Source organism: Scyliorhinus torazame, chromosome 14, assembly GCF_047496885.1.
Source record: "Scyliorhinus torazame isolate Kashiwa2021f chromosome 14, sScyTor2.1, whole genome shotgun sequence".
NCBI lineage: Eukaryota > Metazoa > Chordata > Chondrichthyes > Carcharhiniformes > Scyliorhinidae > Scyliorhinus > Scyliorhinus torazame.
Genome location: NC_092720.1, coordinates 61,816,631 through 61,833,326, shown reverse-complemented (window position 1 = coordinate 61,833,326; position 16,696 = coordinate 61,816,631). Strand labels below are relative to the sequence as shown.

General features: G+C 43.4%; 1 protein-coding gene across 1 annotated transcript in view; it reads right to left on the bottom strand.

Moving 5' to 3' along the window:
* Window positions 1-1,385: 1,385 nt before the first annotated feature.
* The window catches only part of ppp1r2 (protein phosphatase 1, regulatory (inhibitor) subunit 2), a 29,099-nt gene continuing 13,788 nt past the window's right edge, over window positions 1,386-16,696 (bottom strand). The window contains exons 5-6 of the mRNA XM_072474287.1: window positions 10,419-10,571; window positions 1,386-4,176 (exon numbers count right to left, since the gene is read on the bottom strand). Coding sequence (XP_072330388.1) covers window positions 4,139-4,176; window positions 10,419-10,571 — 191 coding nt within the window. The 3' untranslated portion in view covers window positions 1,386-4,138. The remainder of the gene's footprint in view (window positions 4,177-10,418; window positions 10,572-16,696) is intronic.

Genomic DNA, 16,696 nt, shown 5'->3' with positions numbered 1-16,696 from the left:
GTGTTTTTCTGACTGGAAGCCTGTGACAAGTGGTGTCCCACAGGCATCAGTGTTGGGGCCCTTGCTGTTTGTGATTATATAAATGATTAAGACTGGAGTGTAGGTTTGATTGGTAAGTTCGCGGATGTTCCGAAAATTGGTGGAGTGGTGAAAAGCCTTAGATTACAGGAAACTATAGATGGGCTAATCAGTGGCAGATGGAATTCAATCCAGATAAGTGTGAGGTGAAGCACTTGGGCAGGACAAACAAGGCAAGTGAATACTCGATAAACAGCAGGACCCTGGGAAGCACCAAAGATCAGAGGGACTTGGTGTTCATGTACACCGATCCCTTGATAGCAGAGCAGGTGGATACAGTGCTTAAGGCATATGGTGTACTTGCCATTATTAGCTATGGCATCGAGTTAACAGCAGGGAGATTATGCTGAAACTGTATAAAACATTGGTTAGGCCACAGCTAGAGTAGTATTCTAGAATCCACATTATAAGAGGGATGTGATAGCATTTGAAAGGGTGCAGAGGAAATTTACCAGAATGTTGCCTGGGTTAGAGTTATACCTATGAATATAAGTTGGATAGACTGGTGTTGTTTTTCTTGGAGCAGAGGAGACTGAGGGGGTCATGATTGAGGTGCAAAAAATTATGAGGGGCATAGATAAATAGGAACAAATATTTCCTCTTGGTGGAGGGATCAATAACCAGGGGGCATAGATTTAAGGTGAGGGGCAGAAGGGGATGTGAGGAAAAGCTTTTTCACCCAGAGGATGGTGGGAGTTTGGAACTCGCTGCCTGAAAGCGTGGTGGAGGCAGAGACCCTCATAACATTTAAGTATTTAGATGTGCACTTGAAATGCCAAGGCATACAAGCCTATGGGCAAAGTGCTGGAAAATAGAATAGTTAGGTGGTTGTTTTTGACCGGCACAGAGGCACTGGGCAGGCGAAAGGGCCTTTTCTGTGCAGTGGATCTCCATATCTGGATATCAGCAAGTTTTCAATAGAGACCAATTAGAACAAATTTCAGGTTAAATCAAATGGCAAAACACAAAACAATTTTAAAACATCCAATTCTGTTACCTGTGAAGGAAGGAAAACACAAGTATTAAGCTCAAGTCTCAAAATTTCCCAATAATTATGGTCATGGGATTTCCCCCCCACCCCCTCTTAAAAAAAAAGGGCCCTTTTCTGCATTCACCACAATCCTTCTCCCAATACTGAATGCAAAACCACATCATAGGCATGGAAAATTCAGAGCTCCACTGACCAAGTAACAGTCAAATATCTGTCTGATGTGAACATTGATTTGATTTTAAACTCTTCCATCAAGAAAATTATTTATTGTTCATGCTTACATGCTCAACCACGTTTGAGTAGTGAAAGGTAAGAATTTGATAGATTTAGCAACAACTTTATTTCAATACATTCAATTCAAACACTAATACATTTGTAAAGGTTTTACTTGTGGAGAATTACACAGCCGTACTGCCTGTTTTGTTGCAAGTGTATGATTACATTTCATTAAGTAAAACTAAGGAGCTATCATCAATGATGTTACCAAGCCTGAAATCTATTTGCATTATTTGGTTGCTGTACAAAATCCAAAACAATTTTGGTCAATGTACTTCATTTGTGACTTAATATAGTTTGCATTTTTTAGTCCAACATTTAAGTCATTTCCTCAGTTATTTTTACTCTAATTCCATTTTCCAATGATTTGTTTCATATCGGCCATTTCATACCAGGAGTTTGGCTGTACGGAAATTCCACTTTGTTGACAATATAAAGATCCATGGTCTTGAACAGAAAGCTTTTCATAATATACTGTAATTTTAAAAATGCAAAATGGAGTAATGGTTTGTGTGGATAGAGCATGAAAAAGAGGCGCCAAAGGGAAGTATCAAGCAGAATTAAAACGTAACTCATATATATTGTTAAGCAACCAAAAGTATAACAAGACGCACTTTGTACACAGTTTTTCAATCTTAAATGCCAACATGAATCCTCTTTCAGAGGAGTGGGATAGATTTTTACTTTGGTAGTATAAAACAGGTGATAGCAAATTAGCAACTTGTTTTTTATTTCCATTGACCAAAGGCTGCCAAATTCACTATCACTCATTTTAAACTATCACACAAAGTTAAAATGTACTCCAATGTGTTAAATATACTTCTAGGATAATTTCTTTGAATGGGAAGTGAGGTACATTTTATATAAAAAGTGTAAATAATGCATTGAAATATCTCAGACGAAAATACATCTATAATTTATCTTCACTGACAATTACACCATATTCTTTTCCTATTATACAGCATTATCAAAATCAAATCTGCGGAAGGATCCTGAATATATGATCTGCTATAAAAATAATCTGTGAGAACTAAATACAGGTTTAAAAACTATGTACAAATAGTGTTACAGCTGACGGTACTGCCATCTTTTACAATGGAACCATACAAGTTACAGAGTAGAATTATTCCAACATATGGGGGGGGGGGAAAGGGGGGTAAAATTTGGGGCTGTTCTAAACCATCTGACCAAATCATATCCCCTAACTAGTTTTCCTAGCTACATTTTTGTACTCAAGTTTGACTTGATTTGTACTTAAGCACTAATTAAAGTTAGATGCACTTCTCAATTTAGTAACCCTACCATGTTATTAACAAGTTATTTATTACCATTGACCCAATATTAAATACAGAAATAAGCTTCACATAAAACTTGTTTTATCCAATTATCAATTCATATTCAAAAGTAGTTCACTACTTCACATTAAGAAATTTTTTAAAATAATCATATACACAGAACAACATGGAGTGCAATCTGAAAGGGATTGCCCCTTCATTCTCAAGTAGACCAGTCAATAAAATCTTCAGTGAATCTATACAAAGTGGCTGTACACCTTTTATTTTATCTCTTCATTCACACAATGGGTAGAATTTTCTTAAATTGAAGTTAACACAATATTGTGTGAAGGCCAAAGGAGCAAATTCTGTCATGGCTGGACTTAGACACAATGAATACAGATACGATAAATTAGATGAAACATTGTAAGACAACTGTGATTTGTAAAACACCAAGACATTTACAAATGTTCAAGAAGTGCACATGTCTGTAAAATAAACTGACTTCAATGATATGTTCCATCTAGAACCACAGACAAAATATTGCAGAGAAAACTAGGTTTTGAACAATAGAATTGTACAATTTTGTTTGAATTATAAAAATGGCTTGCTTCTCAACCCAGTGGTGATGGGCTTTGTAATGGTGTGCTTTTCAAATCTATTAGTTACAGTTATTTCTCAAATCCAAATTTGTGGGAATACACAAATGTGCAAATCAAAAATATGAAGACATTATCCCTTTCATTGCTCTATGTAAAGCTGTGCATTGCACCAAATACTGATTCATGCAACTTTATTGGGATTTTATCTTCTTACCCAAAATAAACTACAGGTGTATTCTTGAGAATGGTGGCGCCCCGCAGCATCAACACAAGTATAAACTGTGTTAGTTTATACCATCAGCAGCATTGAAATTATTTCAAAGACAAAAGATTGCATTAAATGTTAGCAAATCGCTTATCAGGACTTTCATTTTGAGCACTTCCCAAATCTAAGCGCCACAGAAATCAACAACTCCTCAAATACGAAAATATGAACTAAAACTGTTTACCTGATGCCAAATATTATAGGGAAAAATATTCAGCAAAACAATAAACTGCATAAGTCTATCAATATGAACTAAGCACTGTGCAAAAAGAATCACAGAGATACAAAAGTACCAGAAGTTGATTGGTGGGTGAGAGCAGTTGAAGAGTGTTCTGTGTATTTGTTATAGTCACCGAATTCTACACTACTGTGGTTTCCAGGAAACATGTGCTTTCAGTGATCCAACCCCAGTGTAAGCACAAAAGGAAAATAGGCAGACAGGCACCTCCTGCCCACCCCTCAAAAGGATTTTATTTACATTACTGCAGAAATACACCGACTGCAAAATTCTGAGTGCACAGATGAAACTACAATTAACTGAATGCAAGTTGGACCGTCATTGAAACACCTTAGCATTTCAATATTAAAATCCATTGATAGCAAATGCTGTTAGCTGGGATACTTTTGTGCCAATTGTAAAAATGTTTCTGTTCTATGAATCAAGGTCCTCATTTTCAGAAAGATCGGTATCTGGGGAAAAAACACGAAAGTCAGAAAATGAATACTTTTGAAAAACAGTACTGATTATATTTCTGTTTTAGTGATTAATCCTAACCCACAATGAAGACATTAATAAACTAAATTATGCAACTTATTCCAGAAACCTTGCTTTGTCCTCATTATTAGGTGACTGCACATGCTTTGTTTAACCATATTAGTAATTTCTTATTTACTGTTAGGAATTTCTACGTAGGGTTGCACATTTAGGAAACCATTGTGGGCTTCAGGCAGCAGATCAACCAGTTTTACTTATTTTGAAGTTTGATTTCACAATTTGGACTAAAACACTGACAGATGGGTAATGATAATATTGGACTGAAGACAAATAGGAACAGGAGTAGGTCATTCAGCCCCTTAAGCCTGCACAGTCATTCAGTGAGATAATGGGTGATCGAAGGCCTAACTCCATATACCTGCATCTGGCTCATATCACTAACGTTGCTTAACAAAGATTTATCTATCTCAGATTTAAAACTAACAACTAATTAGCATCAATTGCCATTCGTTCCAAACCTTTACCGCCCTTTATGTGTAGAAGTGCTTCCTAACATCTCTCCTGAATGGTCTGGGCCTAATTTTTAGACTGTGCCCCCTAGTTCTAGAATCTTCTACCAGTGAGAACAGTTCGTCTTTATCTACCCGGTCTTTTCCTGTTAATATCTTGAAGATTTCGATCTGATCACCCCTTAACCATCTAAATTCTGGAGCAAACAGGCCTACTTTGTATGAACTCCCCTCATTACAAAAACTGGACTTCCGGGGTGAAGTTAAGTTGCACTCCCTCCAGATCAAAATTCCTTCCCATGGTGTAGTGCCCATATCTGCTCACAGTACCCCAAGTTGTGTCTAACCAAGGTTTTGTAAAGCTGCAGCATAACTTCTGCATCCTTATATTCCAGTCCTCTAGATATAAAGGCCAGCATTCCATTAGTCTTCGAGGAAGCATCGAGAGATACCGTTATCGTTGGCCTCCAGGTACCTCTCTATGCTTCCTCGGACCCGCTCACTCACCTCCTCGTCCGCCAACAGCCCCACCTCCAAGTGCCACAACGGGCGCTGGTCCCTCTCCTCCCCCAGCTCTAGGTCTACGCGGGGCGTGATCCGAAATGGCTATCGCCAAGTACTCAGTATCCTCTACTCTCGCTATCAGCGCCCTACTCATAATAAAGTCGTCGATCCGGGAGTGTGGTACGGAGTGTGGTTGACATCAATGGGGTCTTCAGGGACTTTTACAAGGAATTGTATCGGTCCGAGCCCCCACGGGAGGAGGGAGGGATGGACTGCTTTCTGGACCAAGTGAGGTTTACAAAGGTGGAGGAGGGACTGGTAGCGGGATTGGGGGCCCCGATTGGGCTGGAGGAGCTGGTCAAAGGGATAGGGAGCATGCAGGCAGGGAAGGCAACGGGGCCGGACGGTTTCACAGTCGAAATCCACAAGAAATATGTGGACCTGTTGGGCCCGTTGCCAGTTAGGACCTTCAATGAGGCAAGGGAGGGGGGGCTTTGCCCCCGACAATGTCATGGGCACTGACCTCCTTTATCCTGAAGCGGCACAAGGATCCTCTGCAGTGTGGGTCTTACAGGCTGATTTCGTTGTTAAATGTAGATGCCAAGGTGCTGGCGAAAGTCTTAGCCACGCGAATTGAGGATTGTGTGCCGCAGGTGATCCACGAAGACCAGACGGGATTCGTGAAGGGGAGGCAGTTGAACGCGAATGTGCGGAGGCTCCTAAACGTTATTATGATGCCGGCGAGGGAGGGGGAGGCAGAGATAGTGGTGGCGATGGATGCTGAGAAGGCCTTCAATAGGGTAGAGTGGGGGTACTTGTGGGTGGTGCTGAAGAGGTTTGGGGAGGGGTTTGTCAGGTGGGTTAGGTTGTTGTACGAGGTCCCGATGGCGAGTGTGGCCACGAACAACAGGAGGTCTGAGTACTTTCGGTTGCATCGAGGGACGAGGCAGGGGTGTCCCCTTCCTCCCTGATCTTCGCACTGGCGATTGAACCCCTGGCTATGGCACTGAGGGAGTCGAGGAACTGGAGGGGGCTGGTGCGGAGCGGGGAGGAGCATAGGGTGTCGCTCTATGCGGACGACTTGCTGCTATATGTGGCGGACCCGGTGGGGGGAATGCCAGAGGTAATGAGGATCCTCAGGGAGTTCGGGGATTTCTCAGGGTACAAGCTGAACATGGGGAAGAGCGAGTTGTTCGTGGTTCACCCAGGGGGATTGGCGAGCTCCCACTAAAAAGGGCGGAGAGGAGCTTCAGGTACTTGGGGGTCCAGGTGGCCAGGAGCTGGGGGGCCCTGCATAGACTTAATTTCACGAGGCTGGAGGAGCAAATGGAGGAGGAGTTCAAGAGGTGGGACGCGTTGCCGCTGTTCCTGGCGGGTAGGGTGCAGTCAGTTAAAATGACGGTGCTCCCAAGGTTTTTGTACCTGTTCCAGTGCCTCCCCATGTTTATCCCGAAGGCCTTCTTTAGGCAGGTCAACAGGAGCATAACGGGGTTTGTGTGGGCGCGAGGGACTCAGAGGGTGAGAAGGGTGTTCCTGGAGCGGAGTAGGGATGGGGGGGGGGGGGGGGGGGCGCTAGCACTGCCCAACCTCTGTGGGTACTACTGGGCCACCAATGCGGCGATGGTGCGCAAGTGCGTGATGGAGGGGGAGGGGGCTGCATGGAAGAGGCTGGAGACGGCGTCTTGTGAGGGTATGAGTCTGGAGGTGCTGGCAACAGCGCCGCTGCCGCTCCCTCCAATGAGGTATACCACGAGCCCGATAGTGGCGGCTACCCTCAAAATCTGGGGGCAGTGGAGGCAGCACAGGGGGAAAGTTGGGGCCTCAGTGTGGACCCCAATACGGGGGAACCACCGGTTTGTCCCAGAGAGAATACATGGAGGGTTTTCGGGGTGGCACAGGGCAGGGATAAGAAGGGTGGGGGACCTGTTTGTGGACGGGAAGTTCGCGAGCCTGGGTGAACTGGAGGAGAAGTATGGGCTCCCCCCCGGGGAACACCTTTAGATATTTACAGGTAAGGGCGTTTGCCAGGCGGCAAGTGGTGGAATTCCCGCGGCTGCTGCCATACACAGTACAGGACAGGGTGCTCTTGGGGGGTGGGTTGGAGTGGGGAAGATCTCGGAAACTTACCAGGTGATGCAGGAGGAGGAGGAGGCCTCGGTGGTGCAGTTGAAAGGTAAGTGGGAGGAGGAGTTGGGAGAGGAGATCGAAGAAGGGACGTGGGCCGATGCCCTAGGGAGGGTGAACTCTTCCTCTTCGTGCGCGAGGCTCAGCCTCATACAGTTTATGGTGCTGCACAGGGCACACATGACCGGGACAAGGATGAGCCGGTTCTTTGGGGGTGAGGACAGGTGTGTTAGGTGCTCAGGGAGCCCAGCAAATCACACCCATATGTTCTGGGCATGCCCAGCGCTGGAGGAATTTTGGAAGGGCATGGCGAGGACGGTGTCGGGGGTGGTAGGACCCAGGGTCAAGCCGGGCTGGGGGCTCGCAATATTTGGGGTTGCAGGGGAGCTGGGAGTGCATGAGGCGAAAGAGGCCGGTATTCTGGCCTTTGCGTCCCTGGTAGCCTGGCGAAGGATTCTTCTTCAGTGGAGGGATGCGAGGCCCCCAAGCGTGGAATCCTGGATCAACGATATGGCGGGGTTTATTAAATAGGAGAGGGTGAAATTCGCCTTAAGGGGATCGGTACAAGGGTTCTTTAGGCGGTAGACAAAGGTCAGCAGCAGCAACCCGGGGGTGAGTGGGGGGTTCTTTTTTTTTAAATTTTATTTACCCTAGGGGATCTGAGGGGGTGTATATATTTGCTGTTTGCTTTGTGTTATCTCGGGGTGTTAATTTATTATTTATGTATAGGGGGAGGGGGGCACGGGGGTTGTTTTACTTTGTTCTGTATTTAATTCTATTGGGTTTCTTTTTCATTCTTTGTTGATATTTTGTGCAAATCCTAATTTTAAAAATTCTTTTTTTTTTAAATCAATGAAACAAAGACAAAATAACTATCAGAGAGTGAGTGCAAAGGTGTACCTTTTTGTTAACCTTGGCCTAACTCATTCAAGGCTTTGCAACCACCTAACATCTTTGAGTCAAGCACCAGATCGTTACTAACATCATAAGTTCCAAGATACCCAACAGAAACACAAGAGACAGATCAGCAGCAGAAAGTGAAGGTGCAAGGGAGTAATTTTGAGAAGGTGTAGCCACCTAAAATGGCTGATTCCCTATTAATTTGGCCAAAACCCGATTTAAAATGGCTAACCGGAAAGGCTGATGGGAAAAGCAGCCAACAGGACACAAACGGACAGCTGCAGACAGAATAGCATATTCGGCTCTGGGGAAGTCGGCCCAGATCGATACTCAAGACCATTAGCAGCACATCAACCCAGACATCTGCAGTTTAATCGGCTATCCCCGGGAACAATTGCAACATATTAGCAATTGAATGCCGGGCCAGACCTGTCGGCGCCTGCAATGGCCGAAACAAAGACAGGTGAACGACCACCCCCCGATCAGGGAATCGCCCCGTTATTGGATAGATCGTACCCAGTGATCAGGGAACAAGTCCAATCACTTGGGACTCAGGGTCAAGGGCCGCCCCGAGAGACGGGAAGCCCCTGGGCCCTATAAAGTGAGGGGCCAAGTTCAGATATCTCTCTCTCTCCATCAACCAGAACATCAACCAGAAACAGTAAGTTTTGACTCCAGCGATCGCTACCCGATAAAGACTCCTAGCCATCGACATGTATCAGCCTTTTTGAATCCCGCGGGTCAGATCCAATTCGATAAGCCATTCGTTTCCCTGACCTGGTGGGCCCTTCCTAAAGTTAAGTATTGGCCAGCAGTGATAGGTTTCTATATAGATAGTAGGATTATTGTGTAAGCATTACTTGTTGTACATAATAAATGACCGTTGATTTCAATCTTACTAAGCGGTGTGCTGACTTATTAATCATAACTCGAGCTTGAACCACGTGGCGGTATCAGAAAGATACCTGGCGACTCGTGAGCAAAGGTGACATAATCAGAGCTAATAAACTAAGGCTAAAAAGAGCAACAAAGGTATGGATAAAATTGTTTCAAAGTAAATTCAGAATGAAGTTGCAGGGTGGGCCTAGGAAGGGAATAGGGACAGAAAGGTATCCAACAGTTTGGAGGGAATATACTGGCACAGAGGGCTGGATGCAGTTGCAGAGGCAAGCTGGAGTAAGACTGTAAATAAGGATAAGACACATAAATTCAACACACTGGGGATAGAGAACCAATGAAGGTTGGTGCCAAAAGTGAAGCAGAATTTAAAGGACAGGATGCGGGCAACAGCAATTTAGACAAGCTGGACCATATGCAAACCTCAACTGGGGACAGCATTGGACAAAGTGACCCCCAAGGTAAGAACAGTGATTGGGAATTAACACTGACAGTGAGATAAAAGAATAAAACTGATGAATTATCGGAGACTTAAAGCTGTGGTCTTGGCGATGGTTAGGATATTGGGGTTATGATCCAGGATTAAACAAGAGATCAAAATTTATCCCATGTAACTGAGTCCAAACAAGGAGCCAGGAAGAAGGACTGCATCGGCAGGGCTTGGGTGCACAGCTTTCAGAGGGAACAAAGTACAATGGTTTTAGCCTTGCTGCTGTCAAATGGAGGGAATACTGGTGTGTACGCAATTTACATCAGAACTTTCAAATTTAGGAATTGTAGTCCAATATTTATAACTTAAGAGTAAGCAATAATGGTGGAAGAAGGAGGCAATTATGCAGCCATTATGCAATATTCCTACAGATAAGTCTTGAAATCCAGGGGTGAGCTAGATTTTATAATTTTAACAGGTAGGGACAACCTGAACAAGTTTTAATTAAGGTGCTTCCACTCCTGAAGCTTTACATGCTCAGCAGTGTTCTTTTTGTGCAGGTGAATGTAGATGTTGTGTTGTGCTATTGAAAAAAATCCTTAGATGTGTTAAATATTGGCAGGTTTATCAGTGTCAAAACACAATGATTTACATCACTTTACAATTTTGATAACTTACATCTACCATGGGCTTCTACATTTGAATGGTTGAGAGTAAATGTTTAGTTTCTGACCTGTGAAATTATGAATTTTAAAACAAAGGTATAATCAGATTGGTCCCAAATTACTTTAGTTACAAAGGCATTACAAACTATGTGCTTCATATCAAAATGTAGCATTTCACTGGCTACTACCTTCAAAGTCCTCTTCTAGATCTCGAGTTCCTTTTGTGTTATCTTCATCTTCAGCATTTTCTAGTTCATTGGCAATTAGCTGTCTTGCCAATTTGATATTCATGCCTTCATTGTAATGCATTTTTCTCTTCATCTCAAACTGCTTCTTGTTTTCTTGAAAAGAAAAAAACATATATCACTCTGATTTTTTCTAGCAAAGATTACTGCACCTTCTCAGAGAAAGGCGGTCCAACAAACCTGTTCCAGAAAATGTAACTTTAAAATGCCCCAGAGACTAAAGAGACACTTTCTGATCCCCTCAACCATTGGATGGTGCATCATAAAACCTAGAACAGGTGTTCAAACATTGAAAGATGTTTATCAAATGAAGTTGATGCCTACAGAAAAACAATCTTATTACTGGTCGTTAAAGATATTACAACAAATACAAGAGTAATTTCTCAAACTGAACTTTGCAAAGAAAATTAGATAAAGACAGAATTTTCCCAAAAATTGCACAGGATCAGGCAAGGAAAGCTGTGTGAAACTCACTGGTTTCACAGCTGCCTTTTCTAGTCAGATCAAACAACACTCTGCAATTTCAAAGTGCTGGCGAGGATTACACAGCCAGTTGGGGAGGCGTGGCCGAAACCCGCCAGTAAAGCTGGGATTCAGAGATCAGGACGTCCCGATCCCAAAGTGAAGTTAAAGGCTCCCGTCCCCGGCAGACAAGGGGAAACCCCCCCCTCACAATGGTCACCCTTGAGGCACCAAGGTGTCAGGAGGCTACACGCTCACTCACCATGTCCCTCACCACTCGGAGGCTGTACTCACTTCTGAGCCCTCAGCATGGTCATTACGACTGGTTTCCGTTTTTGGAAATCAGAAGTAATACCCGCCGACGTGACATCACACTGGCAGGGGGGCCGAACCCAGAAGCAACGGCGCAAAGCTGTTTTGAATACTAAAATCCATGCAAAGGCTTGGTAATCAGTCGATGGCAGGGAAGATCTCAATGTGAGATCTCCCCAGCGCAAATCCCATTTTGGTCCTCTCGTGAAATTAGCGGCCATGAAGGGATTTGCGCCCGCAGCAAACGAGGCTGGAAAATCGCCCCCCAAAGAGTGAGGAAAGCTACCAGTAAAGTTTTAATTTTTTTAATTGAAAAACAACACCACAGTAGCTCTTCTCCATAAACTAGGGTAAACCTGCACTAGCAGGTTCACTGTCCACTCTGCCTTTCAATTGCTTGTCTGGCCTCTGTGCATGGTTTCTGGCTGTGTTAAAACACCTTAGACTAGTGCACGGTCAATTCTAGCCCTACAGGCCCCGGAGTCCCAACACAAGTACAATTTGTATATTTTCCTGAGATTTTTGACTCCCTTGACTGTTCCAATGACTTGCAGGCACCAGAGATACAAGTTAAACATTTATAAAAATGTTTATTTATAACAGGAAAAGAGATAAACATGCAATGGCGATAATATGACATGGGTCTGCTCATCTAATTATGATGTGGAGATGCCGGCGTTGGACTGGGGTGAGCACAGTACGAAGTCTTACAACACCAGGTTAAAGTCCAACAGGTTTGTTTCGATGTCACTAGCTTTGGGAGCGCTGCTCCTTCCTCAGGTGAATGAAGAGGTATGTTCCAGAAACAAATATATAGACAAATTCAAAGCTGCCAGACAATGCTTGGAATGCGAGCATTAGCAGGTGGTTAAATCTTTACAGATAGTCTGTGTTGTAGGTCGACTTTAGTGGGTTTGTGATCTGTAGCCCTTTCGGGATCTTGTCGGCTTTCTTGCATCTTTGTAGAAACTTAATGTCAGTGTCTATATGCGCGATCTTCCTGGAGATCCTCTCTACTTTGAGCCGGCAGTTTGCGGTGTCGATGGTAGCCATGATGTGGAGATGCCGCCGTTGGACTGGGGTGAGCACAGTACGAAGTTTTACAACACCAGGTTAAAGTCCAACAGGTTTGTTTCGATGTCACTAGCTTTGGGAGCGCTGCTCCTTCCTCAGGTGAATGAAGAGGTATGTTCCAGAAACAAATATATAGACAAATTCAAAGCTGCCAGACAATGCTTGGAATGCGAGCATTAGCAGGTGGTTAAATCTTTACAGATAGTCTGTGTTGTAGGTCGACTTGAGTGGGTTTGTGATCTGTAGCCTAGGGCAATCTAATTATTGCCCTAACCCTGTCCCACCCTCAACCCAGGCACACACAAGATAGATACACGGTGGAGGTAGGGAAGGATCAAAATAACAGGGATTGAACTGGGAATGATAGATGTGTACGCTGGGTGCTGAGGTTGTGGTCTTAGTAGGCGACGATCGTCACAGAATGCGAGGAGTTGAAAACCATTGGATGGTCTGGATCTTTTACTATCTGCCTTCAATTAGACCTCACGGGCTACAGGAATTCTTCTGGAGAGTCACCTTCAGTTGTACAGGCCTCCGCCAGATTGACTCTCAGTCTCACGGAGATAATTAGAATTCTCTACCTGAGGAGTTTATCGCAGGTTAACCATCCACTCTGCCTTTCAACTGCTTGTCTGGCCTCTGTGCATAGTTTCTGGCTGTGGTATGAGGAGAGAGAAAAGGGCCTGGTCTTCAGGGGCTTTTAGGGTTCTCAGAAGTGATATCAGACTGGGCCTTTCCCCATCTTTCAAACAGACGATTAAACTTTCACAACCTGGCTACTGTTTGTATTCTTTTACTCAGAAGATAAACAGAACTGGCCAAGATGCAGTCTGCTCTCCTTCTTGCAAAATCTTCTGAAGGCTCTGCCAATCAACATCGAGACAACGATGGGTCCCAGAATTTCAGGTTGATTGGCTGCTATCCAAGTCCATCAAAATGAGACTGTGGGGCCCTGCCACATAGCAAGCACACTGGATCAAGGTGAGTGCTTGGGCCAGTTCAAATTACACATTAGACCAGAGGGGTTTCAGTTTAAAACCAAAGTCTACAGTATTGAAGCAACAAGCAAGACAGGAATTAAAAAGGGAAACAAGATCAGGCGAGGATTCACGCTGGACATAAACTGATTGCCACTTGTCACAGACTTTCACATTTCACAATTTACAACACTATTTCAGACCATGGAAAAATAAGAATGACTGAAATCTTAGAATATTAAAATGCTGCTGAATATACAGCAGCTTAGCATCAGTAAAGAAAAGTGATCGAACATACTTATTCTTTATCAGAACACTTCACAAGTACATCTTAAGATAATTTTCAGAAAAATACTGACATTTCAGAATCTCAGTTTGAATCAAATTGTAACAAATATGGAGCGCTGAAATTTGTTTACGGACTCCTCTGGAATTTTGCAAGATTTATTCAGAGTATTGAATTTACCGTGAAATGACCCAAAGGTAGGGGTATCAGACTGCAACCAAACAAATTCCACAAAAGATCCAGAACTAAAAATTGTTATTGAAAAACATTAAAGATAAAGAGAATACATCTTGTTTGCCTCGAAGAATAAATCATTTATAAATAACACAATCATGACATTTACAGGGTCACAGACAGTTGACACGGTAACATAGTACAAACCTATTTCTTATTAAAAATAAATTTGGAGTACCCAATTCATTTTTTCCAATTAAGAGGCAATTTAGCGTGGCCAATCCACCTACCCTGCACATCTTTGGGTTGTGGAGGTGAAACCCACACAACACGGGGAGAATGTGCAAACTCCACACGGACAGTGACCCAGAGCCGGGATCAAACCTAGGATCTCAGTGCCGTGAGGCAGCAGTGCTATCCACTGTGCCAACGTGCTGCCCCCGTACAAACCTATTTCATGCGTGGTAAACAAATATAGGAACACAAGAGGAGGAACAGGCCATTCAGCCTAACAAGCCTGTCCTGCGATTCAATGCAATCACTGCCAATCATCCACTTAAATACCTTTGACCCCCCCCTCCCACCTCACACACACACACAATCTCCATATCCCGTAATGTCATTAGCATTTAGAAATCTGTCAGTCTCTGTTTTAAACATGCTCAATGACAGAGCTTCCAAAACCCTCAGTGGTAGAGAATTATCAAGATTTAGAAGTCCAAGTCAAAACATTCCCTCTCATCTCAGGGCCAAGTGGCTTCTCTATTATTCTAAAATTGTATCCTCTGGTTCTAGGCTCCCAAACTAGGTGAAACATCTTGCCTGCCTATCCCTTTAAGTAGAATAAGATCACCTCTCATTCTTCGAAACTCTTGAGAACACAGGTGGTATTATCACGGGACTAGTGATCCAGAGACCCATGCAATTTTTAATGGAATTTAAATTCCATAAAAATCTGGGAATGAAAGTGTAGTGATGACCATGAAACCATTGTTGAAAAAACTCATCTGCTTCACTGATGTCCTTTACAGAAGGAAATCCATTATCCTTAGCCTGCCTGGCCCACGTGTAGCCAAATCCACAGCAATGTGGTTGATTCTTAAATGCCCCCTGAAATAGCCTAGCAAGCCACTCAGCTCATGGTTAAGTAGGGATGGGCAACAATGCTGGCCCACATTCCATGAAAGAACTTTGTAGGGCAACAGGATAGCACAGTGGTTAGCACTGTCGCTTCACAGCGCCAGGGTCCCGGGTTCAATTCCCGGCTTGGGTCACTGTATGTGCAGAGTCTGCACGTTCTCCCTGTGTCTGCGTGGGTTTCCTGCGGGTGCTCCGGTTTCCTCCCACAAGTCCCGAAAGATGTGCAGTTAGGTGAATTGGACATTCTGAATTCTCCCTCCGTGTACCCGACAGGCGCCGGAATGTGGCGACTAGGGGCTTTTCACAGTAACTTCATTGCAGTGTTAATGTAAGCCTACTTGTGACAACAAAGATTTTTTTTTTTTTAAGTTGTGGGTCAGAATGGTTTTGGAAGGATTCGGAGAGCTTAGGAGCATTGGAGAAAGCCTACTAAGTTATGAAACTTTTGACAACTTCAAATGCCATTGTAAGGTGCTACACAATTTACATGTGATTTTACTGCAGTGATTGGCTCTATCCTGTAACGGTAAGTGTACCATTACACTGATCAGCATTGTTTAAGTGTTCAGATGCATCAGAGTACTTTTTCCTAATGGGAAAAGTGCTACTATGCATTCAAAACCGTTAAAAACTACGTTTGGGTTGCCCAAAACCTGGGATGCAAATCCCCTTTGGGGTCAAAAGCCAAACATTTGGGTTTTGAGCTCCAAGGCAGCATTGGTGATTGTTGAGTGCAAATTCTGGCCAGGACGTGAATTTCCTTTCCCAAAATCGTTCGTGAATGGGGCAGCTTTTCATTGTCCTCATTGCCCATTCAGTTCAGCGCTTTAATTGGGTAATTATAAATTTTGTAGATTTGCTTGTAATGGAGGTATGGTGAATGGCGGGATAGTCCCAGAATTGTTGTTGTGGTTCCATTACACACAAGCGCACAATTCTTAGCTCCAAGGCCCCATAAGCCACCTTAAAACTGTTGTAGACAAAACCGTTTTCCTCACACAACTCTTCCCCTCCCCCACTTCTCCAAGCCAGGGCGGAACCATTTTCAAGCATTCAGTGGGGAGGGCATGGGGAAATAAGCAATGCCAGAATCCTACCCACCTACATCTTCAGCAGACAAAATGGCAGGTATGGGAAGAGATGACAGGCTCAGGTTTCTGAAGTCAGAAAATGGCTCAGTTTAAGATTTACTGAGCCTAATCTGAAAATCCAGAGACTCATCCTAGAGAGTGATTGAAGATATGAGAGCCAAAATGATTTAGGGTATGGTCAACAAAGACAAAATCTAATCACTAAAAATAAGGTTTTACATTCCTTCAATGAAATGCATAACAGTGCAAGTGAAGCCCATTTACTGTTCAAAAATTACAAGTTATTGTTTTGTCCTACTGATATAGCAGCCTTGTTTATTTTAATCTTTTGCAGAATAGGAGAATTGTCTCTATAATCTTATTGCAAATGACCAGGTCTCTGAAATGTTAAACAAACTGTTTTTTCTCATTGATAAGTCAACTCCGTATTCTTAAAATCTTATAACCCGCAGTATGAACTGTCCTACTGGAGATTACTGTACTTGGTTTAAAGTGTAATGGTGGAGTCCTATAGGGTGGAAACTCGCAAGAAGATTTGTATAATACATGATCATTGCCTGAAAACTTCAAATAAACCACATCCAGGATCTACCACAATGGAAATTTTAAATATTTTTGTTGCTCCTTTCTAGATCTACTTCCTCACATTGGGTGATTTAAGAGTGTTCAGGCCAGAAACTAAAGGCCTGAGATCTACACAATAGT